General features: G+C 35.1%; 6 protein-coding genes and 1 long non-coding RNA gene across 20 annotated transcripts in view; 4 read left to right on the top strand and 3 right to left on the bottom strand.

Moving 5' to 3' along the window:
- The window catches only part of LOC126863605 (uncharacterized), a 207,363-nt gene extending 195,431 nt beyond the window's left edge, over window positions 1-11,932 (top strand). For all 5 annotated transcript variants that reach the window (XM_050613916.1, XM_050613919.1, XM_050613915.1 and 2 more), the window contains one exon: window positions 1,981-11,932. In XM_050613916.1, the coding sequence (XP_050469873.1) occupies window positions 1,981-2,320 (340 nt within the window). In that variant the 3' untranslated portion in view covers window positions 2,321-11,932. The remainder of the gene's footprint in view (window positions 1-1,980) is intronic.
- LOC126863652 (bifunctional methylenetetrahydrofolate dehydrogenase/cyclohydrolase, mitochondrial) lies at window positions 11,784-13,283 on the top strand. Its single transcript, XM_050614048.1, has 4 exons — window positions 11,784-11,932; window positions 12,039-12,223; window positions 12,314-12,682; window positions 12,801-13,283. The coding sequence occupies exons 1-4, from the start codon at window positions 11,859-11,861 to the stop codon at window positions 13,160-13,162; spliced, it is 990 nt and encodes a 329-aa protein (XP_050470005.1). The 5' UTR covers window positions 11,784-11,858; the 3' UTR covers window positions 13,163-13,283.
- A 136-nt stretch (window positions 13,284-13,419) lies between these two features.
- LOC126863647 (glyoxylate reductase/hydroxypyruvate reductase) lies at window positions 13,420-15,439 on the top strand. The gene is made up of 4 exons (XM_050614037.1): window positions 13,420-13,882; window positions 14,137-14,457; window positions 14,537-14,994; window positions 15,061-15,439. The coding sequence occupies exons 1-4, from the start codon at window positions 13,695-13,697 to the stop codon at window positions 15,186-15,188; spliced, it is 1,095 nt and encodes a 364-aa protein (XP_050469994.1). The 5' UTR covers window positions 13,420-13,694; the 3' UTR covers window positions 15,189-15,439.
- LOC126863657 (mitochondrial thiamine pyrophosphate carrier-like) lies at window positions 15,257-17,518 on the bottom strand. 5 transcript variants are annotated; one of them, XM_050614058.1, is made up of 5 exons: window positions 17,402-17,518; window positions 16,780-16,947; window positions 16,541-16,693; window positions 15,975-16,177; window positions 15,257-15,907 (listed from the first exon to the last, which is right to left on the bottom strand). In XM_050614058.1, exons 2-5 carry the CDS (start codon window positions 16,897-16,899, stop codon window positions 15,442-15,444), a joined length of 942 nt encoding a protein of 313 aa, XP_050470015.1. In that variant the 5' UTR covers window positions 16,900-16,947; window positions 17,402-17,518; the 3' UTR covers window positions 15,257-15,441. The 5 variants fall into 5 exon arrangements, with proteins under 5 accessions (XP_050470015.1, XP_050470014.1, XP_050470012.1 ...); XM_050614057.1 differs by lacking the exon at window positions 17,402-17,518 and adding an exon at window positions 17,080-17,219; XM_050614055.1 differs by lacking the exon at window positions 17,402-17,518 and adding an exon at window positions 17,070-17,217.
- Window positions 17,222-18,378, bottom strand: LOC126863673 (uncharacterized). Of its 3 annotated transcripts, none has more exons than XM_050614091.1 (3): window positions 18,079-18,378; window positions 17,617-18,005; window positions 17,222-17,518 (listed from the first exon to the last, which is right to left on the bottom strand). In XM_050614091.1, the coding sequence occupies exons 2-3, from the start codon at window positions 17,833-17,835 to the stop codon at window positions 17,303-17,305; spliced, it is 435 nt and encodes a 144-aa protein (XP_050470048.1). In that variant the 5' UTR covers window positions 17,836-18,005; window positions 18,079-18,378; the 3' UTR covers window positions 17,222-17,302. The 3 variants fall into 3 exon arrangements, with proteins under 3 accessions (XP_050470048.1, XP_050470049.1, XP_050470050.1); XM_050614092.1 differs by having other exon boundaries at window positions 17,617-17,939; XM_050614093.1 differs by having other exon boundaries at window positions 17,617-17,888.
- Window positions 18,131-18,880, top strand: LOC126863684 (uncharacterized). The gene is made up of 2 exons (XR_007688944.1): window positions 18,131-18,172; window positions 18,385-18,880. It is a non-coding gene; the product is annotated as an uncharacterized LOC126863684 (long non-coding RNA).
- LOC126863631 (ATP-dependent RNA helicase p62-like) lies at window positions 18,559-25,443 on the bottom strand. 4 transcript variants are annotated; one of them, XM_050613999.1, is made up of 8 exons: window positions 25,290-25,440; window positions 25,044-25,137; window positions 24,691-24,835; window positions 23,411-24,400; window positions 23,019-23,197; window positions 21,936-21,995; window positions 19,673-19,909; window positions 18,559-19,587 (listed from the first exon to the last, which is right to left on the bottom strand). In XM_050613999.1, exons 3-8 carry the CDS (start codon window positions 24,717-24,719, stop codon window positions 19,496-19,498), a joined length of 1,587 nt encoding a protein of 528 aa, XP_050469956.1. In that variant the 5' UTR covers window positions 24,720-24,835; window positions 25,044-25,137; window positions 25,290-25,440; the 3' UTR covers window positions 18,559-19,495. The 4 variants fall into 4 exon arrangements, 3 of the variants coding, with proteins under 3 accessions (XP_050469956.1, XP_050469955.1, XP_050469957.1); XM_050613998.1 differs by having other exon boundaries at window positions 24,691-24,732; XR_007688935.1 differs by lacking the exon at window positions 18,559-19,587 and adding an exon at window positions 20,676-21,092 and having other exon boundaries at window positions 19,693-19,909; window positions 24,691-24,732; window positions 25,290-25,443.
- Between the last annotated feature and the right edge of the window lie 512 nt (window positions 25,444-25,955).

The raw sequence follows: 25,955 nt of genomic DNA, 5'->3' as shown, positions 1-25,955 counted from the left end.
AAATTGCGTTTTCGATCTTGTTTTTTAATTATTGACAATTAAAAATCGGCCAGAATATCCCTACACGCGGGCAAACCTCCTTACACGAACGAAAGGAGGTCAGCCTAAGCAGAGGGGCGCACAGTCCTCAGTCCCAAGGACATACGGGCGGCAGGATACCATACAATTTGATTTTTCCAAAATATTATATCGTGTTTGAACGCTCTTCTCCAACCATCTTATCCAAGTTATTCGTATCATTGAAAGTTTGCCGGTCCATGAAATTTATCTTATTTTAATCGTTCTAAAAAATCTAATATACCCCGGGTCATCGATGATCATCGTGGCAGTCGATGTTCTAAATTTACCAATAACATAAACCATATTGCTTCTTGTACCTACGTGTCTTACGGTGCCTACTCAACGATGCGATCAAACTAAGAGCGTCGTGCAGTACATATCCAATTGAATCTAACTGATAATACGCTGTTTGTGTCGTAAGAAATTCATATTTTAATTAGACATCAACCTCGAACGGATTAATCATGTAGATCCTTGATTAAACAAAATTTACACAGCTACTCCCTCCGTGTATTTAGCGATAGAAACCTCTTGGTTATCTTCGTTCTTTCGCTTGAACGATCCTGAACGAGGAACCTAAGCAGTAATCTGTCCTTTCACGTTACCTTCGAACCTCGCCAAGAGCCTTGCCCTCAATTCGCCGGAGTATCTACAAAAAGCACCGACAGTATCTCATTCAGAAAGTTGTCACTGATCCCCCGTTTCACCTGACAAAACGCTAGTTCTAAGGTCTTGTTCGAAAACGCGACAGAGAAGAAGTAGCCACCATTTCACATTCTACACACTACTCGGAAAAACCTCGAACAATTCTCCGTTCGTCTTTCTTTTAAAACTCTTAGAAACTCGTTTGGTCAAGTGGCACGGAATCTCTGGTTTCCTTAAAGCAACGTTCCCAAAATTTCACTGGGAGAAATGCCAAACGTCTTCTCTTCGCCCTCTGCTTCTGATACTAAAATCCCATTCTGCAAAGTGCTAATAAATCGTTAGCTCTCTTAACAACCAATCTTGACGATCTTTCCTCCTTTTAGCACGTTGTTCCCAAAATTTCGCTACTTCTCCCACTGCTTATCCGCTGTAACTGTACTTCACCGAATCCGCTTAGAAAATTGCCAAATGTCTTTTTGGTTGCCTCGTCTTCTACTAGAACAATTCAAAAAGATTTCACTGCAAAAGCATTAAAGGAAAGTATCTTCCCTTCGCTTAAAACCAAAAACTCATTCGGAAAGTCTTTAATCTTCTTAACAACTGTTAAAGTACTATCCTCGGAATTTAATCGAGAATCTTCTTGATTAAAGTTGAAGGGTCTTTTCTTTATTTTACGCGTCTGGAACGTAACTTCCTAATGAAACGATGACTTTACTTTCGAATAGCACACGATGTACCGTAGAAAGATGAGAAGTTGGCCGACACACAGGAAGCACAGCTCTCTATCGCTCGCCGTCAGGCTATAGATTTTACTTGTGTACACTACGAATTTTAGTGTATACATTGTAAAGCGGTAAAGATATCTTTACCGCTTTCCTTAACAGGATTACAATGTCCCGCTTCCATATACGTATCATGCGCAATATTGGAAGCAGTATTACGTCTTAAATATAAATATTTAATTAATTATTCAATTACTTATTAAATATAAATCCATTCGGTAAAGTTCTTCGGTAATCTTCTTTTACCTCTCATTTTATAAACTTTCTTTTGTCCGCCACTGTACGTAACACTTTCGGCTAATACGCGTGCTTATCTTTACAACCGTACCGAGTTCATCGAAAATAAGTAGACCGCTCATTTACCTAATCGTCCTTGCTCGCCTCTGAACGATACTACACAACGTAAGAAATGTTCACAGCTATTCGACGCTTAAGCGTCTTCGGGAAGATATCCACCGAGATTCCTAACCCTATTCTCAACTTTCCGGTGCAGACCATCGGTGACGTCGAGCGCAGGGCTGCAGATGCCACGCGACTGCGAGCAGCGGTGCCCCGAGCTGGACGCGTGCATAAACGCGTCGCTGTGGTGCGACGGGATCTCCCATTGTCCATCGGGCTACGACGAGGCTCTGACCCACTGCTCGGTCCTCCTGCAGCTGCCGCCTCTGCACCTGGCCATCGGCATCCTCGCGATCGTCACGATCATCGGCGTGATCTGCTTCGTGATCTGGCGGATCTGCAGGCAACGGGCGAACCGATCGATATCGCAGCACCGGCTGAAGAGCATCTCCTCGGAGACGGCGATCATCGACGGGAAGGAAGTGATTTGCTGACACAGCGACAGTTCTGTGCGATACGTCGAGGTCGACCGGGTGACCACCGTGTGACGATCGCCCACGGTTGTCCCATTCGTCGCTCGTCGTGGCGTCGTCGCGTCCCATTTCGCGTCCTCTTGAAGGGGTCGCCCGTTCCGGCGCCACGACGACGCCCGCCTCCGCGTAACGCGCAGAACTGCTCTGCTACCGGTATACTTCGCAGGAGACCTAGACTCTGCTCCAAAAGGACGGTTCGCTGCTCGATGACCTGCACCGGCTTGCGCTTTCTTTCTCCTACACGGATAGGTTCACGGTGTTTGCGCGCTTCTTTTGGCATCTTTGGTTCAGTGAGAATCGACTCGAATTCTCAGCTTCGACGACAGACGCGCGGACTCCGGGATAAATGCTTGCAGATGTTTTAGGAGGATGGACCAGAGCTGTTGATATTTGCCATATCCGTTTCTGTATTTTCTGACACTTTAAGGCTTCCTTTGGCTTTCGCTTCTGATATTTTAGAACGTTCCTGGATTTTTCTTTATCGAGAACAAAATCACGAGACCACGAGAATGGCGTCTTTGTCTTCTTCGCGATCCAGGTTAACCGGAATAAGTTGCCGAGCTCCTCGCGTGCCTTGGTTCCTTCTCGCGTGCTTTCTTCGATCGCCTTCGTTCGCTATCTTTCGTCGATTGGTTCGAGGAGTATCGCGTACGTTGATCGAGAACTTGAACAGCCCCGGTCCATTCCTCCGAGCTGATTATTATTTGCGCCGAGAGCACAGGGTGACGCATTTCCGAGGATTTCTCGGTTAGAAAGTCATCGAAACTCGAGGAATCGAGTTGCTTGAACGAGGACAATAAGTAATGAGATCCTAGTGATATCGTTTCGCTGGTAGCGTAGCTAACTTTTTGTCTCCGACGACCAGATGATATCGACCCATCGGTAGATCGAACGATGGCCGATCGAACGATGGCCGATCGATCGATACCTGGTTCGTACGTATTGGCATGGTAGAGGAGCCTGAAACTCTGTTGGACTTCGCGCTCGATTAAACGCCGACCCAACGAAGAGAAGAAGAAGACGTCGGTCCGTGGCATCGAGCAGGGAACCAACAAGAAATACTCGCACTATGGTCGTTCGATCGTCCGTCGAGGTGATGTCTCGATGAGGACGGAAGACGCGGTTTTAAGCACGAGCCACAATGGCTCCTCTCTCTCCTCCGCTCTCATGCTCCCTTTTGGTAAGCGCGCGAGATCCTCTGTAAAACGCTCGGTCGAAGTCGCGCGTGTTCGGATGAACTACCGCTGCTTTCATCGTGATTCACGTAAATCGATGATAACCATGAAATTTTCGTCTCTGATTCTTCTTTTCTTTTCTTCTTCTTCTTCTTCTTTTTTCATCGAATCGATAGAGACTCTGTCTTTGAGAAGAGAGCGAAACGTTGTCGTCTCTATCGACTATATCAACGTCAACAGGGGACAATGAGAGCAGAAAAATTGAATGATCTCGCTCTCGCTTCGTTCTTTTTCTCTCGCGAATTACTTTGGAAAAGAAAGAGTTTTTCGAATTCTATACGCGAGTTTAGCACGTCTATTCGTGCAATTCGTAGAAGAGTGGCCAGAAACTATCGTCTTTGGAATTTTGTTATCGGGAAAAAGAAGCGTTTACGCGAGAGAGATCTACGAAGATGATTCGACTTAGGATGATCGACGTTGATCACGATGGAACAGTATGGATAGTAAGCCTATCCGGGAACTATAGATACTGACCAAATGTTTCGAGTGATTACCGTTTAGACGACTTAACGATACTGTCACACTAGCGATAAGACGACTTCGGGAAGAACGAGTACGAAGAAAATGACGTAGAAGTATGGTAGCCTGAAATTATGTGATATATATAATGCTGTTTTTCACGGAGCTGTGCTCCGTTTAATAATGATTGTTACACCCTGGCGAAAGGGGTCGTCGGCGACGAGAATCGATGTGTAAGCGCCAGGAGGGAAGCGTCGAATTCTTTTTCGTAGAATTGGCGCCGCGACGACACCCGACGCCATAACTTGTACACCATGTTCATACTTGTACATAACTGATTATTTATCTATTTGTATCGGGTAACACGACACGTTCGTACACGCGTGTCCGTTCGCAGCTTTCGCGCTTTCCGCATTTCAAATTTCGAATTGTATCACCGGCTGCGCGTGAAGGAAGACGCGACTTTGATCGAAAGTATACTTGACCTTGGAAATTCTGCCCACTTATTCGCAATTTCAATTGCTATAAATCTAACGGTAGAACGATAGATGAAGAGATTTGACGGGATCGTTTGGTGTTCGAAAGTTGTACCGGCGAATGCGATTTAAGAATCGAGCAACGCGATAATTTTCTTCTGCTCTTCTGTTCTTTCGTAATGGATCGCTGCGAACGGAGACCCGTTCGAAGCCGCTTTACTACTAGCCGATAAGCGTAGAGCTCGCGAAGCGCAGAAGCAAAAACGAAGGAACAAAGCCGACGGAAGATACGAGGCGAAGCGAAGGGAACCAGAGGCAAACCGAAAACGATCCAAGAAAAAAAACTAACGACCGGTCAGCTAACTGAAAGCACCGCCATCGTTTCCCGCTGTGTTCAGCGTGCACGTCAACCACATCGCTCGGTGAAGGAAAATCGTGAACGGGACGTCTGCGCTACGAAAGCCACAATCGACGACCGTTCGGTAACCGGCCCTCCATTGTACGTTCATGAAAAGACAATCGTTAACGTATTCCGCGTGGAATCGCATCTTTTTCACTCGATTTATTAATTCTATATGCTTTGAACGAGCCACCGACGAGCCACATCGGCGGCGTTCATCGGCTCATCCGACACACCCCCTCCACGCGAATAATTCTCGGCAAACGAACAAAATGAAAATAAAGTTGGACGAAATCGCGCGATTCGTTCGATATTTCGGCCGTACAGTTCTTTAGGTCTAAGTCGTTCGGAAGATTTTATAGTAATTTTGAAGAATTCCTCGGCGTACGGGACGACCGACGTCGGCCGACGCGTCCACATCGACGCGACGATGCAAAGAAAAGAGGGAACGGAGGAAATTTCTCGTCGAGTTGTCACCGGATTTCGTCCTTACGAGAAGACTTGTCCACCGGGACGATGCAAAAAGTATATAGGAAAACGCACGCATGCTTTATTTCATACCGAAGTTGATTATAGTTGACTCGCCGCGTTATTTCGCGTTCCACTCGATACGAATCGACGAAGCGGCGCTTGTACGCGCCAACAGCCGTCGATCTCGCTCGAGAACCAACTCGTGCAACGAACCATTCTTGTCGTTCTGCAATTATTTTCTCGTCCCTCCCACCCTCAATTTATCGATGTATCATTCTCGCGTTTCTTGCGTTGCGGGGACCAATAAATTCGTACGACCGCCGGAGTTGGCCGTGCCAAAATGGGGAAGGAAGAGTTTCCACGGTTTCTTTAGTCTCGATTGTTCAGTTTGCTCGCGTGATTCCGGTTCGCCGCCGCGATACACCCCCAGAGAATCGAAGACTGACGCTTTAGTTTCGTGTTCTATCGTTGCTCTTACGACGAAAGTGTTACGTGATATCTGTTCACTGCCATTTCGTTTCATTTATCTGTACGCGATTCAAGCATTTTTCGAGAGATTCGGTCGACCAGCGAAGAACGGACACCGATCGCAGACATTAGAAAAGTAAAAATTATCGAACGAGAAAAAAAAAGGAACGTTTCGCACGAAAAGGCTGCCAAAGAAGAGATAATCGCCTTTAAAATTTCAATCATTTACGACGAATCGATTGCTCGTATCGAACGTTTAACGAAATAGCAATAATCTGTCCGAAAAAACGAACGAGAAAGAAACAAGAAAAGAAAGATTCACGATAAAACGAAATCGGTATACGAAATACATATAACGAAACCGAGAAGATCCCGCAGCTGAGAAAAGGAAAGAAGGACAACGTCGAAAAGTCCTCTGAACCATACGCAAGAGGATTCCGCACGGAATGGCGAAGCTTGTTTGATTTACTACCAGACGATCGCTCACGGTCGAGTTCTCGTTTTGGTTGCCACCTACGCCCCGGTCGAAGAACCTTAAGCTTCCGGAGAATCGGTCTGATAAAAGGAAATAAAGGAGTCGCGTGCTCGCGGACAATAGGTTCGAGAAGATTAAAAAAGAAGAAGAACAATCCGCCTGATGAATCAACGGTGCGGTTCTCTTTTTCCCTCGAGTGTGACTTTCACGAGATAAAATATCGCGACGAAACGATCGCTTCGAAGAGGCCTGAAGCCTCTGCGAACGCTGTACCTCGCGGCTTTGTCGCCAATCACCGTTTCCGGCGCGTAACTTTGTTCATCGTGCTCGATGGTACGCGGTATAGAAGCTAATTTTCTAAGATTCCTCTCGATATTTTCTTCTCTTCTCGATATCGATCGTCGTTTTCACTTGTCCTTTGCCATTCGGCTTTACCGAATATACAAATATACAAATATTGCCATTAAATCGTTTGTTCCGCGACCTTCGAGCAGAATTGCACCTTTGTCCAAATCCGACGTCAAGCTATTAATTTTCCGCGTCGATTCGTTCTTTTCGCTCTTCTCTTCAAATTGTTCGACGAACAACGACGGATAACGCGAGTCCAACGACTCCTCGTTATCGTACGGAAACAACGTCTTCGTCGTATATATCGATAAACTGTTAAACTGGGAAATCGCGCAAAAGCGTAAATCGGCCAGAATTTCTAATATTTCAAAAACCAGCACGAGCTTCCCAGACGAGAATCGAATACGGACAGCCGATGAACGAGATTACGCGCGGGGAAAAAAAAAGTACGTTTTCCCTAATGGGACCGCGTTGTTCACGTGCACGAGGACAGTAAAGGTTTATTGCCACGACCGGATCAAACCCATACGCAAACGAACCAGCCGCACGGTGCAATTTATCGGCGAACCTTTATTGACGTCGCGCATGAAAACGCGGCCCGCGTGTTTAGAGACACCCGCACGGCGACAGGGCATCGGCCGTGGAATCGCATCGACGTTAAACCAACCCGGCCCTAGTAACTCATATCCTCTGAACACCATGCTGGCTCCGCGTTTACCACTTGGCTATAGATTCGACCAAAGAGTGTTCCGCGAATTTCTCGAAATTCGGTTCAGCTCTCGCCTTGACACGTTCGCTGCTCTCTGAATCCACTTTTCCTTTCGTACAGCGAGTACATGTTAATAAAAATTGTCATACGTATCTTTATTTATTACACGCGTTTAATAGGAATTAGCATGAAATACTTTTCCATAATTTCGGGATTTTCAGTTCACGTGCCACTTCGAATCGTTAGGATACACAACAATGAAGGTATAGACCGACTGGAACGTGCTTCGTACGCAGCGAACGTGTTAAAATGAAAAGCGAAACTACGATAAATACGTTAGGAAACGAAACTTTTCGTCTAAATTTCCATATTTTCGAACGCTTAAGTATTTAGATTACGTTATGTTTGTAAAAAAAAAAAAATGTTCTGGGTTGTCAATTTCTTCGAATATTCTTCCCTTTAATTCTCGAATCGTTCGGATCGTTGAATTTTGAAACCGTAACTTTCGGAATTTGAGAATTCGTGGCGATTACAGGCCGATGACCGCGTACGGGTGTACGTGTAAATAGATTACGAACGACTCGATTGTAAATAAAGGTAAAATACACGTACGAGTTTTAACTAATTCTAGATGATGATCTAAGTTAAACGAGTAACTATGTAGAGGATTAGACGTTATTAATTACGATATAAAATCATATCCATGAGCGCGCTGGTATTAAGGAAGGAAAGGTCGACGTTTAAGAACAGGCGTTATTCTCGCGCTTTAACGATACTTGTCTTATATTTCAACTTTAATCTCCGCGATATGAAATTGACGATTACGTTTATGAAAAATATTCAAATGTTAAGAGTGGTTGACAGAGACAGCTATATTCGTTTGATTGTATTCTCGCGGATACGTGCTTGTATTTCTTTGATTCCGTCTGCAATATATCATTGTAAGTATCGTCAGGGAATAATTAATTAGAAATGAAACGAAAGAACGCTTGTTATCCCCTCGATTGACACCAGTCTCCGTTGAGACACGATGAACGAGAGAACAAACGAATGGACGATGTAACGAGTATAAGCGACTTCCGATAGGCGCGCATCGAATCGACAAAAATTTGCGCGGTTCTATGTACATAAGTAAGCGTAAGTGTTGCCGAAGCGATAATGGCAAGAACCGAGAAACTGCACAAGACGATTAAGTTTAATAATGATTTCTCGATAAACTGTTGTACGTAAAAAGAAACGAAAGCGTGATATAAATGAACGAACGACCGGTAAAACAGAAGGGAGAAAAACCGGAAAGTGAGAAAGCGTGACGTAAATAGGAAGTTTGTAAAACTCCGCGAACTGACTTGTACAGCGTTTATCTCAGGCCTGTCCACGTATAGGATTCCCAAATCGTTTATTCTTCGTCATAGTCTCGTGATCTTCTCGAAAAATAGTATAGCGTAAAAGTAATCATATCGTGTAGCGTCGATACTTTAGAGGATAAATTTACAGTACAAAATAAGAGAAAAAAGAATTGGAAGCTATAGCTCTCTAGCAAGATTCATGATCCTAGTTCCGCATCTACGTTTCTGCTTAGTATGTGAAACTTAGTTCCTTAATTAGAAATGGTATCGTTTTCTCATTTTGTGCTCTAACTTTGTTCGTCGAAGAATCGACATATAATTAACCGATCGAGTTATCGAGCACTTTCACATGCTACGATAATTATATGGATACAGAGTGCGGGAAATGATTTGGACACTATAGTGTATCCTGTGAACAGGCCTGGTTTATCTAGTAGCACAGAAGTTGTACGAGTTCCCGAACTCTTCCCGAAGACTGCCGAAAACGCTTATTGTTTGAAACGCTTCGGCGCCCCGCAATAATCATCGCTTCGAGCGATGAAAATTACCGAGTAAGCATTAAGTATCGCTTTCTCTGTCGTTTTCATGCAGAGTCATACACGATCATTTATAGCAGTTGGTAAATCGTTCGCGTAACTCTCTTTTTTAAGATATTCGATATCCTCCTTTCCTCGTCTTACTTTTTCCTACGTTATAAGTAACAGATTTTGTAATGTAGGATAATTCTACGTTGAGCGAATCTGTTATGAAACAGGATGTTACCGACTGTCGGTATATCGATATTTGAGTTTAAAATTCCCTTCGAACGATTCGTTCGCATCGCGATAGATATGTATGTATCTATATACTTACATTCAACGTTCTTTTTTTCTATGCACGATGGTTCTTTTCTTTCTATTCGCTCGACAGTTTGCACCCAAATTGTTCGAAAGCTTAACATAGAAGTTAAACGATTCGCTAATTTTTTTTAACACATCGCCCACGGCACGAATATACAAAATTATGCAACAAGGAATATACACTCAATATCTCGAGACAGCGAAACTCACGATTTCTGACACTATTACTGCAAGAAAATAATCATAAACACAAACGGAAGAATGCATTACGATGTAAGAATAAATTATCCAATTTACGGTGAGCGTGGAATCAAGAACAGGCCCGACAATAACATATGTGCACATGCGCTCGTGCACCGTACATGTTTACGAAGATGTACTACTACCTAAAAATGTTTATAGATGCGTCTATCAGGCCGATCACATGTATTGAACGTGAAGTAAAACGAAAGAGTACTTACATTACCCACTTAACGAGATACTTTCGACATACAAATGAATTCAATGCATTAATGAACTTTAATCCAAATTGTGAAACATTACTGTGACGTTTAAAGTGAGAAACTTTAACAGCTATTACTGTTCATAACGTAAACGTGATAATTGATTGATTAACATTAATAAGATCGTATCGTTTGGTCTGAAAGACACTTCTATGGAATGGTTAATGAGAACGAAAGAGGATCGATCACCGTCAGACGTAAAAAATTTCAACAGAACCTCCGGAAACATGCTCACACGACATGCATATAGTTACTAATTATACCATTATTGATTACCGATTCGAATATCGAGTATGCGACATTTTTAATAAATTATTTTGAAGATTGCTTGACTTGTTTATCCTTACCTTATCCCATCTTGTTACTTCAAATCGTAGAGATATTCAATGATGCAAATATAAATCTTGAACACGATTGATTTTAACTTTGATTTAATAACTTCTGGATAACGGATCTTTTTGCTGCACTTCCAGCTTCTTAAAATTATTGCTTTCGATACTATAAAGACTGAATGCACATGGGCGATATTTTACCGTGCGATCCCGATACTACCATGTCTTTCACTGTTTTCCTATTACAACGAAATGGACATATGATTGTACTCGATCACAACGATATCGTACGATAAAATATCGCTCGTGGAATTCCCGCGTAAATTGACCGCCAAAAATTATATCGATAATAATCGAATATCGCGATATTTAATTACACATTCTACCGTCTTACTAGCGTTGTACGTGCCAGTTCTACACTGAATCGATAACGTACCATATGACTTAATGGTAAGTAAGGAAACACGGAAAAACTCCCTCTACGTCTAAGGCTGGGACTACAGGGCATAGCCTTACTGACGAGTCCACCGGTAGTCCCGGGACGAAACGCAAACTCTCTTTTCATCTAGCTCCAACTACACGTCCGCCATATTTTGATAGTGTGTCATGCTTTCTGAAGTATTGTGAAAACATAAAATTCTATACTACGTTCTGATTATAGGATATTCTGTTCTATATTTTATTTAATTTCATACAAAACTTTAGTTTTTATTCAAACCAGTACTATACTGAATCGATATCGTCACATGTGACACGAAACTGATAAGAAGCTTTTCCCAAATCGGTATTTTAGAACGTAAGGCAAGAAAACTCATATAGTGCCAGATCTATCTTATCCTTAGTCAATGATGAAAGTAAAATTAATGTTACTGTTGTTATAATATCGCTATAGTCAGTCTGCTATAGTATAAATATGTATATTAACGTTATCGTTACCTGAAGAAAAGTAGTCCCATAGAAAGTTTATATGCAATATTTCTATATCTCGTTTATGATATTATATATCACTTTCTTAAATAATATAAGTGAAATTACAATGTCATTTTCCTGAAATAAATATGTAAAATATAGATTAAATGTTAATTCTTTTTACAAATAAAACAGTACCGGCAAAACTAGTTTCGAAAGTAAAAAATCAACATTCCCTTTCACTACAAAACATTGCAAGATTTTCACCAGTAATCGCTGCAAACTATTTAGTATACTTTCACCAACAACAGGTTCACTGTGTTTTTTCATTATCACATTATTTATAAAAACTGATAGATATCATAATTTCGAATTATAATTACATAAAATACAGTATATATATATATGTTATATTACATTATGTTATGTTAAGTACTACAAGTAACAATTTATATATTGTTATGTATATAAATGATCAAATATTTTACTATAAAATAATTAAATATATAAACGATTTTATACTTAAAACATGTTTCACTGGAAGAAAGTCTTAGGAATTAATTTACATGGATCTTTGAGACAATTACATACTTCAAAAATTTTGTAAGTAATACATATTCAATTTTTAAAGATTTAAAAAGTTATAATATAATATAATATAATTTTCTAATTGACTCGATATGAGGTACATAACATATATTTTTTTTAGACAAAAAGCTGTTATAATAAATGGTAAAGAAATAGCTGATGAGATTCAAAATGAATTAAAAGCAACTATTCAGGATTGGATAAATGATAATAGAAAGAGACCTAAACTCGTAGCCATAAAGGTTGGAAATGATCCAGCTAGTAAAGTATATGTTGAAAGAAAGATGAAAGCTGCAAACTTCATTGGTAAAATAACGCTAATGTTTAAACAACTTCGATAGATGTAATTGATACATTGAATACATGTCTAACATATTTATTTTATTGATAACTCAGGAATTGAAAATTATGTTATTCATTTAAAAGAAAATAATTCGCAGCAAGATCTTATTAAAGAAATTGATCATTTAAATAAAGATGAAAATGTAGATGGGATTATCGTGCAATTGCCATTACCAAAACACATGAATGAACATGAAATATGTCAAGCAATTATACCAAATAAAGATGTTGATGGTTTCCATTTAGAGAATTTGGGTAATTTAGCATTAAATAACAGTAGGTTTATTCCGGCAACTGCTTTGGCTGTAAAAGAATTAATAATTAGGAGCAATATTGAAACTTTTGGAAAAAATGCAGTGGTAGTGGGAAGGTCTAAACATGTTGGGTTACCAATTGCATTACTTTTACATGCTGACAGCAAAGGTATAAAACGTAAATATAATAATAAAATGTAAAATAGCAAATTCAATGAAATTTTATATATATAGAATGTAACATTGGAAAAAAGTCGATGAAATCATAACAGCAAATTAATTCACAGATGAAATAGGTGCATTAGATATGACTACAACAATATGTCATCGCCATACTCCCCATACTGAATTAGAAAAATTTACAAAATTGGCAGATTTGGTAGTCGTTGCAGCTGGTATTCCTGGCTTAATTACTAAGGAAATGATAAAGCCAGGAGCATGTGTAATTGATGTAGGGATTACAAGAATAAAGATGGACAATAAATACAAATTAGTAGGAGATGTAGATTTTGAAAATGTTCAGGCAATTGCTGGACATATAACTCCAGTACCAGGAGGTGTAGGTCCTATGACTGTAGTAATGTTAATGAAAAATACTATTTTAGCAGCTAAAAGAAATTATAACAACTCAAAATCATCTGTACTTTAAAATATTAATGTTTAAGAATATGGACCATACATAATTCACAGCACAGTATTGATATATATATATAAAATATTATGTTTTCCTGCGGAAATAAAATGGAAATAATAAAACTTTCTATTTTTTATTATGTTTACTCATTTCATCAGAAAATGTCTTTTATTACCCACATATAAAAACTTGATATCGTGTTATCGAACAATTCCCAATGCATGTTATTACTTTTGATATACGAAATAAAAGCAAAAAGGTATACAAAATAAATTGGGAATTATATATAATAATAAAATAATAAAAGTATTATTTTTAATAAAGAAGACAGTTTTCTAACATTTTCGAACCACTAAAGGATATTGAAATTACAATTAACATACATATGGATTTATATAGTAATCTGTTTGAACTTTAAAATCATAAAAAAAGATTAAAATATTTAATTAATGATAAGTAAAGGTTATATTTTCCCGTATTTGATGTTTCTGTTCAGTCGAGACTGAACAAATATATAAGATAATAACAACCATCTATTTAATAAAAAATGTCTTTATCTAACTTCACTTTCTACACGAAATCAAATCAAAGGTCGCTACTTTTAATTGCTTTCAAACTTTTAAGACGTAACAATCAAAAATTTGTCACATCTAGTCCAGTTAAGATGAGTCGACCAAAAGTTTTGATCACCCGCCCGGACATTCCAGCTGCCGGGTTAAATTTACTTAAAGAACAGTGAGTATATTTTTAATATTTAAAGAACACTTAAAATACATTTCATTCTCTTAAGTCATGTAAAACACATTACCCAATTTTTCATATCTTATTCTATGAAGTTGCGTTTACGTAAAGATACATATGTATAATGTTATACTTTAACATCTCAAACATTTCGTGCCAATATTATATTTTTGTCTTTGATTTATACGTGCTTGCAATGAAAAAAACTGTTTATTAATATTTCTATTTCTTTTTATTTTATATTTTAGGTGTGATGTTGTTCTATGGGAAAAACCTGAACCAATTCCTAAATCTGTATTATTATCAAAAATACAAAATATGGATGGAGTTTATTGTTTATTGACAGACAAAATAGATGAAGAAGTTTTAAATGCCGCCGGACCACAATTAAAAGTTGTGGCTTCTATGTCAGTTGGTGTTGACCACTTAGATTTGCAAGCTTTGAAGAAGAGAAATATTAAAGTTGGTTATACTCCTGGTATTCTAACAGATGCGACAGCTGAATTGGCTGTAGCATTATTACTAGCTACGTCTAGAAGATTAATAGAAGCAAACAGAGCCATTTACAAGTATAAAACAGAACATATTTTTTTATTTATTAAATCGTGTAATTAAACATACATTTTATTTCAAATATAATTTATATAGGGGTGAATGGAAAGCATGGTCACCAACTTGGATGTGTGGACCAGGATTATCTGGATCAACTGTTGGAATAGTAGGATTAGGTCGTATTGGTATTCAAGTAGCAAGATGTCTTAACAGCTTTAACACTGCTAAAATATTGTATACAAGTAGGAGTATTAAGCAGGAAGCATCCGAATTTGGAGGAGAAAAAGTAGAACTTGATATGTTATTGGAAAAAAGTGATTTTGTAATTGTAACAACAGCTTTAACTCAAGATACAAGACAAATGTTTAACAAAAATACATTTAAAAAAATGAAAAGATCTGCTATATTTATAAATGTCAGTAGAGGAGAGGTTGTTGATCAATCTGCTCTGATAGAAGCTTTAAAAAGTGGAATAATCAGAGCTGCTGGTTTAGATGTTATGACTCCTGAACCTATTCCATTAGATAGTGAACTTTTAAAGTTAGATAACTGTGGTAAGTTAACTAAGATCTATCTGTAGTAAAATATATAATAAAAATAATGATTTACTTATGTTTCAGTTGCATTACCTCATATTGGTAGTGCTGCTACAGAAACGCGAGAAGAAATGTCAATAATTACTGCTAAAAATATTATAGCAGTCTTGAAAGGAACTCCAGCTGAAATGCCTGCTCCACTTCAATTATAAATATAACTTAAGTTAAATATCACAAATAAATTACTGAAGCAAAAATAAATTTGTGAGGAGAGACTAAATCAGCTTTAAGCTTAGATTGTTATTTACCATTATAACTTGATTCTTTATACAAGTATGATTATATGTTTATACATACATATTATACACTTAACATATATGTATAAATTATTTTGTACATATGACAGTATGGAGAGAATATTATATACTGTACTCTTTTAATATTAAAACTAGCATTATAATAACTTCACTTTTCTGAAATATACCTCAAGGCTTTTAATACTACTAAGCTTTGCTCATATATCGTAAAATGCAATGCCGTTGTCATACTAGCTTTCAATTGAGATGGTACTAAACCTTTAAATAGTCCTTTTACTCCTTCCTTTTTTATAGTTAATTTTAAACAATCTATAAGTCCTTTACATTCAAAAAAAGTACCAAAACCTTTTCTACCATTTTTGAATCCTTGTATTTGTAACCTTTTCCTACTAAGATCAAACGGATATACTGCAGTTTTAGCTAATAGACCAGCTGTACTACCAGATATTAGAGAATTGAAAAAACTAGTATCAGTTTCATTGTAATATTTCTTATACATATCACTGAAAAATGCATAAAATGCAAATTGTAAACCTGTATGTGGCACAATTTGCAATACAGTCGGTAATAATCCATAAAAAAAAGCCTTTGGAGATTCATGTCGTATTATACAGCTGTAAATATATTTTATTAAACAATGTTTGATTCGATGGAAAGGTGTATTTACAGTATTTAACTTGCCTGCAAGAATGAAAAATTCCTTTATAGATTACATGATTATTTGATTGTGCTACTAATCTGGTTCTTAATGTATCGAAAGGAAATGATACAGTTGTAGCTATAAAACCAGCGCCTGCACCAGCTACAAACTTTGTTGAATATTTCCATTCATTTAGTAATGAAAAATTATGAAACTCATGCATAAGCACATTATATGAATAAAACTGTAACATTTTAATATTTAATTATATATTTTGACAATAACTTCAAAATATTTTCATATTTAGATAAGGTATTCAAGATTCAAATGATCAGTGTTACAAATGATACTGTTTAAAATTTGTAGATACTGTCCTATTCAGGGAAAAATATTTTCATATTTCTTAAATTTTGTTGTGTTTTAATTTATAAATTATAAACTTCAAGAATATGCAACATACAGTATCAGATGTAAGACTTAAAGCCATAATGTCTCTAATACAAATTAATAATTTTTGAGATTATTTTATATAATATTTATTTCAACTGAAAGAATTATATAATAGAATTAAAAAGCTACATGAAAGTTTCATAAAATATACATTTACCTGGCTAGTCCCATATATAACTGATAGTAATTGAGCAGGTACATGTCCTTTCCAAAAAGCTGAAATACCTTCTTCCTTAAATATTAAGTAAAATGCTTGTAGTAAAGAGTGATATTTACTAACATGATGGTTAGCAATAGGTTCAACTTGTAACTACAGTGATAAAGAATTCTTTTTAAAGTCTATGTATAACATTATAAACATTGTTGTTGTATTACTTGTGATATATGTTCTTTTACCTGAAATCTAATTTTCACAACATCGAAAGGTTGACAAGCAAATCGTGTTACAAAACCACTAACACCTCCTGCTATAGCATGTTCCAAATTATTAGTATTACCTTTTGATGAAGTGTCCATTATTTTCTAAACTTGGTACTTAATAGACTGTAAATAGCATAATAACAACTGAAAAATTAAAAATAGGACTTTTTATACAAATAATAAAATACTTTCATAAATGGCAAGTCAGTATTTAAAAAATACATGTATGTAATATTTATTTGGAAGGATAAAATCATTTTTCTTACTATACATAACCTAAATTATTCTCATTAGAAAAATCAGGATCCACATCTGTTCACAATAATTATCATGCCCATAAAATAAATATAACCTTGAGTATATGGATAATACATAAATGATTAGATGAATACTTTTAATATAATTATAAATATAATAATATATTTAACTAAGAATTTATTGATATATATAGTTCACAATTTCCTTTCGACGTATATTTTATTATATAACTAACATTTCCTTATTTGTTATAATTATAATCAATGTCCTGTATTATTTCGGAGACTGACGAATAATCGTCAAAATTGGAGGCATAGTTTAAACTATAATAATCCTTTACCAGTGATGTTAAGTTATATCCCCAGACACTTTGAAGTACAAGTTTTATATTTCTCCTGGATGGAATGTTCAAATGACCGTTTACAGCTATTGAATCCAAATATTCATTAAAATTTTCCTGTAAAAAATATATTCCACAATATTTTTGTTTAATTTACTACATCTTTATTTAAATCCTTAAATACGTTAAAAATCAATTCAACGATCTATACTCACATAATTCTCCAATTTCCATTTATTCCATAATTCAATATACAATTTAAACAAATTTAAAATTATTACTTCATATATAGAGCAAATATTTTCAAAGCTACTCTCAAGTTTTTCTAATTCCTCATTCTTTAATGCATCATCATTCATTCTCCGGAAATACCATTTCTTAAAAAATCTTTTGTTTGCATCATTTTGTATGTACAAACATTTAATATCCGTCATTATGCCAGAATTGTTAATAAGTACTTCGTGACACAGTCGAAATCCATCATCTTCTGAAGATTCGATTAAATGAATCACAAAATCAGAATAAACAAGCAGTAATCCTGTAATATGTTGTGTAATATTTTTCTTTATTGAATTATCAAATACTTGTACTATATTCTCACAATCTGTAATTTTTGCACAAAAAATAAGTCTATGCACAAACGTATGCATTCTTGAAATATAATAACGTACACTTACCTTGAACAAGTTGTTTGATCAATAAGCAACATGCATTACGCTAAAGCGTGATTTTTAAAAGTTTAAATTTTAATTGAAGTTTAAATTTTTCTAGGTATGAAATGTAAAATCTATTTGATTTTCTAATTGTTTTTAAGTATAGAAATGAACATTTCGTTATGTCATGAATTACAACTACTACAAATATAGAAAATTTTGCAAACATGCAATCGTAGACAAAGCATTTTTGTTCTTTAACCCTTTCACTATTGCAGTGTTTTCCGTCGGAGTGACACCGCTGTACGGGCCACCGTGCCGCCGGAATAGCGGTACTGAACGGAGCACTGCGGCGGAAAGCGTTCATATGTTGCGCGGGGCTCATAATTAAGTGGTATCCCGCTGACGTCGTCCATAGGCGACACTCGTCCCCACAGGTAGTCACGCGGATGCCGCCTATACGTAGCGAAAGGGTTAAAGGAGAGAATATATTTAAACCACGTGTATTATTATAAACATTTTATTTTCTTTTACACCGGGTTTATTTTTGTAGTTGCAAATATGATACATTAATGTGAGATATTTTTGTCTTTTGAACAGGTTAAATATATATAATAAAAAAATTGCCGAAATAGTTATTCAAGTGCTATAGTATTTTTGTAAGAGTTGTTGAATCAATGGAAAATGTTTTCATAATGCATAACTTTACTACAAAATCGATTTATCGAGCAGATTTCTTTTGGCGAATTAATACTATGATATTGACACAGAGTATACATATGCAACTAAACAAAGTGTAGTTTCACAGTTAATATTCAGTATGTTCTCCCACATAATTTCACAGACACCAACAAATAAATGATTTTCACTGTATGACCAAGTATCAAATTGGCCACATTGAAGAAGTGGAATGAATACTGATTACATTTACTACGTACTTATATCTTACTGAGCTCCAACTTCTAAGACGCGTAAATAATTATAAATTAAGTTTTTCCTTACTAAAAAAATTTTAACAACAATTATGGATATTAGCAACCAATTGTCAATAAAGGGAGGAAAACTTTTTAGATCAAACTTAATTTTTTGAAATTGTCAATTATTTCCTATTAACTATTTCTTTTCGTACTTCTTACTGCATATTTTTCACTTTGCGTGCCTCAATGAATGAGAAAGTAGAAATGTAATGCAAAATATTATTATAATGGAAATTTGACAAAGGTATTGTATGTAGTTTACTAAGTTTTACACTATCGCTAACTACAACAATAAAATTATAAATAGAAATTTTAAAAATTAACCGAGCACGGAACTAACGTAAAGCAATAGGGCCTTAAAGGAGAACTTTTACTAATCACAGAGGAACAAATTGTAATAAGTTTCAGATCTCCAGCAGGTTACTTGTTCAGAAAGTTTGTGATTGGAAGTTGAATTAAACCAACTACGCGTCAAAGTAACTTAGATTATCGAATCGTTTATGTGTTTTAGGGAAAGCAGTTTCTCTTCTGCGATAATTTCCATAGCCCCAACGATCTGCAAAATTACACATAGAACATTTAAGCATATTAAACAAAATCATTATATTATATGAATTTAGTTTCATAGTTTTCATAAATACTTCGTGCAGGATCATTTCCAGTTCTGTCTGCAAGTTCCATAAGTTTTGGATTGATAACTTGTTTAGCTTCCTTAAGTACATTAATTAAACCTTTAGCCTGTCGGCTATTTTGTGGTGTAAAGAAGGCATAACTCGTGCCTGAATTATTTGATCGGCCCGTCCTACCAATTCTATGAATGTAGTCTTCAGATGAAGTCGGATAATCGAAGTTGATCACGTACTTTACGTCGTCGACATCTAAAGTTGTTTCATTAAAATATGTACTAACATAAAAATATTGAGTGTGTTAAATATGATGTAAGATATGCTATATTTAATAAAAATATTAATTTTTTGGCAATATATACTCAATATGCCAACTATAATATGAAATCCATATAGATTATATTATCATGATCTGTTCTTCTTTAAAATTTTTATATTTATTTGTTAAAGTCGAAGCTAAATGTCATAACAGAAATTAATGCGAAAAACTAATTATTTTTATCTTCATATCTTTCCATGAGAATATGCAGCTAAGCCTACACTACATCACATATCAAATACACAAATTTCAATATTAAATATTAAAACTTCATAACAGTTAATAAGTAACTTCTAAAACCTTACTTAGTAACATAAACAATAGAATATTTGTATTACCTTTCTCTATGCATATTCTGTACACAAGTATTCATAACATAGAACAAAAAGTCGAAGAACTTATAAAAAGAATCAATATTGTAGATATTTAAATAAGAAATCCGTCACAGTAGAAGGAGTGTATATCGTATTCCCTATAAATTCTTTTTCTTTAACAAATATAATGAAAATGATTTTAAGTAAGATTTACAGTAACTTCTTTTTCAAACACTGTTACAGTTTTATATTGTCTAATATTTCACATTAAGGCGCTTTCATTCCTAATTATTAAAACATTGAAGATAAATTAAGAATTGTATCAGTTACAGTACATATAAATGTATATGAATGTAAGTTAGCTGCATAGTAATTAAATACAAACCCTGTTATCGTTGATGCACGTTCCGTATGACTGCATACAGAGCGCCTCACGATGTGTGCTATTCTTAAATGCAACTTCACATCGCAACGTCGTGTCCTAAGCATCACCACCGAGTAGCGATAGTAGCAAAATCAATAGATTGTTGTCTCTCATACGGGCTGAACATTGGCTATGAAGTGTGATGGTTGTACCAAAACGTAACCAACGGTCTTACCTCACAACCAACCAGCGCCGATAACGGCACCACCCGCGCACCACTCTACTACTTGCGTGGTACACAGGCTGAACACAGAGGCACATTAAGTACAATATTATGTGCAAAACAGAATTGCGTATGTACAATGAGTGAGCCATGTTTTCTTTATTGAACGATCGTTTTTCATCGCACACTCAATACAATTTGTGCACCATGTGCCTCTGAAACAAAGGACAACCAGACTGATTAACATAAATTACAGGATGCCCACATATATTACTAAAGCACTTCTCTTATATTCCAATCTTTATACTCTCAATTCTTTAACACAAGCACATTATTTAATTCCTCTTTTCTTTTCTTCTCCTTTTTTTTCATTTTCTCCAATTTTTTTTTTTTTTTTTTAAATAAAATAGATAGCATTACACGTCAATAAAGCTAATAGAAAAATTAGGATGAACAAAAAACTTTGTACAGTACCTGAAGTATATAACACAATTATACGATATAAAATAAAGAAAAAATGCAGCACCTCTTCTTAAATAGTAAAAATAAAAACTTACGAAAATTTAACGCTTTTCATATTAATACAAATATAATAAATATATATATATATAAATTTTAAAGGAATAAGTAATAAAAGTTGAAGCTACCTAATGCCATCTATTTATAGTACATTAAGCTTATGTAAAGTTTGAGAATGTACACTAAAACTATTTTTTATACTGCATTAATATTATTATATCGTTCTACAATTTCAATAATTAACTATAGAATTCTACAAAGAATAACACATTGTTGAAAAGTCCTTATTTATCAATTTTTCTTATTTCTTAATTAACATGGTAAGTTATTTAATGTTAATCATTTTTATTCCAAAAACAGTGGGGCATCACCTTCATATAACCAGTCTGTGCTACATCGCCACTTTACCCTACCCTACCCCTTTTTAATTAAGTACAAATTTTCTCAAATACAACTGATCTAAACTTCAATAAATTCTTCAAAATCTACTATGTTTTAACAAAAATAAAAAATGTTAAACAAGTAACTCTATTACTTACCCAATCCACGAGCAGCAACATCTGTTGCTACAAGAATTGAATCCTTATTTCTTCTAAATTCTAAAATTTAATATAGCATAATGTAATTATGTGAATAATGCAATGAAAATGTTATCAGCATATATATATATGTCGGGTTATCATTAGGATTTAAGTCGCATAATGTTTCTTCATTTGAATTAGCCATTGTTTTACAAAACAGAAAATATATTTACACGAATAAACAAGACTTTACAAAATATTATGAATAATGAATTTTATAAATAATATGATTAATTAACAAATGATAAGTTAAATTAATAATTAGATTAAAGAATAGTAAGTTTTATCGAACAATAAAAGGAACGAATAATATATCTTACGAATAACAAATTTAACGAATAATGAAAATTAACGATTGATAAATTTTACAAATAATGAATTTAATTTACGCTATTAACAATGATCCGGGCTTCAAACGAATCCACGGTCAACGGGATATCTTTAAATAATTTTATAACACAAAAATACGTTTGCTGAATCACTCGGTAAATTACTTGATGTATCACTTTCCAAGGCGATCACTCGAATGAAAATCTGATTAAAATCTTTTTCGTTATACGACTGCATTTGTTTGTTATATTCTCGCTGGAAACATCGAGAAGGTTCCAATCGTTGTTGCTAGGCAATATCTGTCGAAAGTTTGTTGTGTACTCTTTGGAAACATTGAGAAAGATCCAAACACCGATACTAGGCAATTTCTGTCTGGAGATTGATTCCAAATACAACGTGTCCCATTATATCAGCATCTCTAAAGTACAATTCTATGTGATTTCTAGGGAGAACAATACAACCGATCCACACCTTCATCAAGCAAAACGTTTATCCCGTGACCGTGACTACGTTCAGCGACCAGTTGTCACCTCGAACTCACTTTCGCTTTTCACAAATGTCAAACAATTACAGATGACAATTGCTTAATTACAGTTATGATAAAATCTAGGCTAAAGCATTAGAAGGCTTCCTCAAAATTGCATAGGGAAGGCTCCGGTTTTCATTTCATCTCCGACATATATATATACATATATATATATCTCAACAAACCTGTAAGAACAAAATCTCTTTCTAGTTGCGATTTGTCACCATGTATACATACTGCTGGCCACCCATATCGACGAATAGTTTTAGTAATACTCTCCACCTTTTTCTTTGTCTCTACAAAAATTATTGTCTTCCCACCTTCTGGACTAACATTACTAATCTCCTGAAGAAGATCTTGCAATCTAAAGTAGAAGAATAAAATATTAAATTGTAAGCAACCTTTAAAAAGTAAAATATTAATATATTGAATAAAAAAGTCAGTTCTTCTTAGAGATAAAATATTATGAAAAATCACGAACTATCATATATTACTTTCATCATAAACGATAAAATAAAAAATTTTTATTTTGACATAATTTATACTATTAGTAAATCGAAATATTTAAAATACATACTTCGCTTGTTTTTCATGTTCTTCACAGACATCAACAATCTGAAGAATATTGTGATTAGCTGATAATGTTAATGATCCAATGTTCAATTGTGTATAGTCTACAAGGTATTCCTCTGCAAGATTTCTAACTTCTTTCGGCCAAGTCGCAGACCACATCAATACCTGTCTATCTGGCCTAATTTGTTCAATAATTTTTCGAATTTGAGGTTCAAAACCCATGTCTAGCATTCTATCTGCTTCATCTAATACCAAGTACGTACATCTACGTAAATTAGTTATACCTCGTTCCAAGAAGTCAATTAATCGTCCTGGTGTGGCAATGCAAATCTCAACTCCTTGTTCTAAATCGCGAGCTTGACTTCCTTTAGGCGCACCACCAAAAATACAAGTGCTTCTTACGTAGCCAAAATTATAAGTAACTTTTTGAATTTGCTGCGCCAATTCTCTTGTTGGTGCTAGAACTAGAGCAATTGGCCCGTCACCATGATTTAATGGTTGTTGACTGCTAATATGTACAATTGCAGGTAGGATGTATCCTAAAGTTTTCCCAGATCCAGTTTGTGCTATTCCAACCATATTTTGTCCAGACATTGCAATTGGCCATCCTTGAGCTTGAATAGCAGTTGGTTCACTAAACCCCTGTTTTCTAATACATTGCATTACATGATCAGGAAAATTTCCTTCTTCAAAATGTTGTATAGGATTAGGAATTTTCTCTCCCTTAAGAGTAATCTGATTCTCCTGTCTAAATATATCTATTTCTTGTGGATGACGTGATTGAACATTAGGATGTGGTATATAAAAATCTTTTTTAAAAGGCTTTAAATTTTCAAAACTCCAGTTTGGTTTTTTTAAGGCTCCCATAGTGCCATGCATATTATTTTTGTTGCGATTTTCAAATCGTCCATTTCTATTATTAGCATTATTTCCATATGCAGATCCCCTTTCTTTTGTTCTATAGTTTCCACCATGATAACTAGCTCCGTATGTCCTACATAAAAATTAGACAAGTATTATAATTAAAGCACAATATTATGTATTTCATATGGATGTAGAGAACAAAGAGAATCAGCTCCAGATAAAAAATATGTGGATTCCGAAGGCATGTTCCCAAATTACTATTCCTCCCACAAGCATTCATGCTCCATTGATATATACAAAATGAAGGCATGCCAAAATGGGAGGTATAATTAAAATAGTTATATTTTCATTGGAAATAAATTGTGTTTGATCCTATATTTCCCTATAACTGTTAATATATATATTTGTATATATACAAACCTAATTCTCAGGGATCCAATAGCTCCCATTACATGTCGTAACCTTCAATAGACAATGTCGGTTTTTATATATATATGCAATTAAAAATTTATCAAAAGCATTTTTGACAAGGTACTTTTGCAGATAAATGTAAAAACATTTATTCCTGCATAAAAAAAGTCCATTATGTAACATTATACGTCAATAAATTTTCGGGACGATATTATAGCGAAATGCAACGACGCATTGCGGATATCATATAATGGCCGAACATGAATGACTTTGAAGAGAGAGATAGACAGAACATTGAGATATAAATATAAATTCTACAATATAAATCTACAATTATAATTAAAAATGATGTTGTTACTCACATATTTGATACAGCAAGAGAAACTTTCAATTCCTAATTAAATTACAGTTGAAGATGATAACTTGTGTTTAATCGATTGATCAAGGTAACGAACCCTGAAATGATAATTAATTTTTATCATTGTCCGTTTACATTTAAAACATGCAAAAATATTACAAGGGTAAATGAATTATCGATTACGATGCAACATTTACAAGTTTAAAAAAAAAGAAGTGAATTACGAACAACGGTCAAACGTCCTACTTACACCACATCCAGGAACAGAAAGAACAATTTAATATGTACCCGGATGTGACGTATGTCAGGGACAAACGTATTCGAAAGTGGGGATGCGCAAGAGCTCCGAAAACACCTCTTTTCGTCCTCTGCGCATGTAATACAAAGTCGATTTTGATTGACTTGAAGGCAACAGACAACGTTATTCAACTCAGTATATTATTTACTGCACTTACGTAATTTTCTAAATTGCAACTATATATACCTATATGTTTTTAATATTAATGTATTTAATATTATAATATCAAAAAATTTACTCTCGATTACATAATATCATGTAATAATTATAGTTTTTCATTAAAATTATTCTATATAAGATGCTATACTCTATTCAACAACAAGTCAGGAAAATAACGACAATTGGTCACGTGATCTCCAACTATTGGTTGATAGTTGCTAGTAAATTATGATCTTTGAGAACAACCTGTTTTATTACAAAATAATACATTATCAATAATTAATACAATCATACAGTAATCTGCTTATGGGATCAATATTCACAAAAGTTTCTATTTTATAATATTTCAAAATTATTAATTCATCTTTGTTTCCCCAAAATTTTAATCGTCTGGTTTTATTTAGTCTTCTGGACTCAACTCGTTTAGCAGAATATACATATATGATGCTAGTTTGGTAA

The sequence above is a fragment of the Bombus huntii genome, chromosome 3, assembly GCF_024542735.1.
Source record: "Bombus huntii isolate Logan2020A chromosome 3, iyBomHunt1.1, whole genome shotgun sequence".
Lineage (NCBI taxonomy): Eukaryota > Metazoa > Arthropoda > Insecta > Hymenoptera > Apidae > Bombus > Bombus huntii.
Note: the sequence above shows the minus strand (reverse complement) of the source record. Positions and strands in the feature narration are given on the sequence as shown.

Bases quoted from the DNA above. Each gene is read 5' to 3' on its own strand.
- LOC126863631 (XM_050613998.1), bottom strand. The intron at 24,401-24,690 runs GTTTGTATATAT...ATTTTTATGTAG, and splicing joins ATTGGATCCCTGAGAATTAG to GACATACGGAGCTAGTTATC. The intron at 19,910-21,935 runs GTAAGTAATAGA...AAACAACTTTAG, and splicing joins TGTTGCTGCTCGTGGATTGG to ATGTCGACGACGTAAAGTAC.
- LOC126863652 (XM_050614048.1), top strand. From the start codon at position 11,859: ATGTTTCACTGGAAGAAAGTCTTAGGAATTAATTTACATGGATCTTTG. The intron at 11,933-12,038 runs GTAAGTAATACA...TATTTTTTTTAG, and splicing joins TTACATACTTCAAAAATTTT to ACAAAAAGCTGTTATAATAA. The intron at 12,683-12,800 runs GTATAAAACGTA...ATTAATTCACAG, and splicing joins TTTACATGCTGACAGCAAAG to ATGAAATAGGTGCATTAGAT.
- LOC126863673 (XM_050614091.1), bottom strand. From the start codon at position 17,835: ATGACGGATATTAAATGTTTGTACATACAAAATGATGCAAACAAAAGA. The intron at 17,519-17,616 runs GTGAGTATAGAT...TATTTTTTACAG, and splicing joins AATGGAAATTGGAGAATTAT to GAAAATTTTAATGAATATTT.
- LOC126863647 (XM_050614037.1), top strand. From the start codon at position 13,695: ATGTCTTTATCTAACTTCACTTTCTACACGAAATCAAATCAAAGGTCG. The intron at 14,458-14,536 runs GTATAAAACAGA...TAATTTATATAG, and splicing joins GCAAACAGAGCCATTTACAA to GGGTGAATGGAAAGCATGGT. The intron at 14,995-15,060 runs GTAAGTTAACTA...CTTATGTTTCAG, and splicing joins TTTAAAGTTAGATAACTGTG to TTGCATTACCTCATATTGGT.
- LOC126863657 (XM_050614058.1), bottom strand. From the start codon at position 16,899: ATGGACACTTCATCAAAAGGTAATACTAATAATTTGGAACATGCTATA. The intron at 16,694-16,779 runs GTAAAAGAACAT...TTATCACTGTAG, and splicing joins TTGTGAAAATTAGATTTCAG to TTACAAGTTGAACCTATTGC. The intron at 15,908-15,974 runs GCAAGTTAAATA...ATATATTTACAG, and splicing joins GGAATTTTTCATTCTTGCAG to CTGTATAATACGACATGAAT.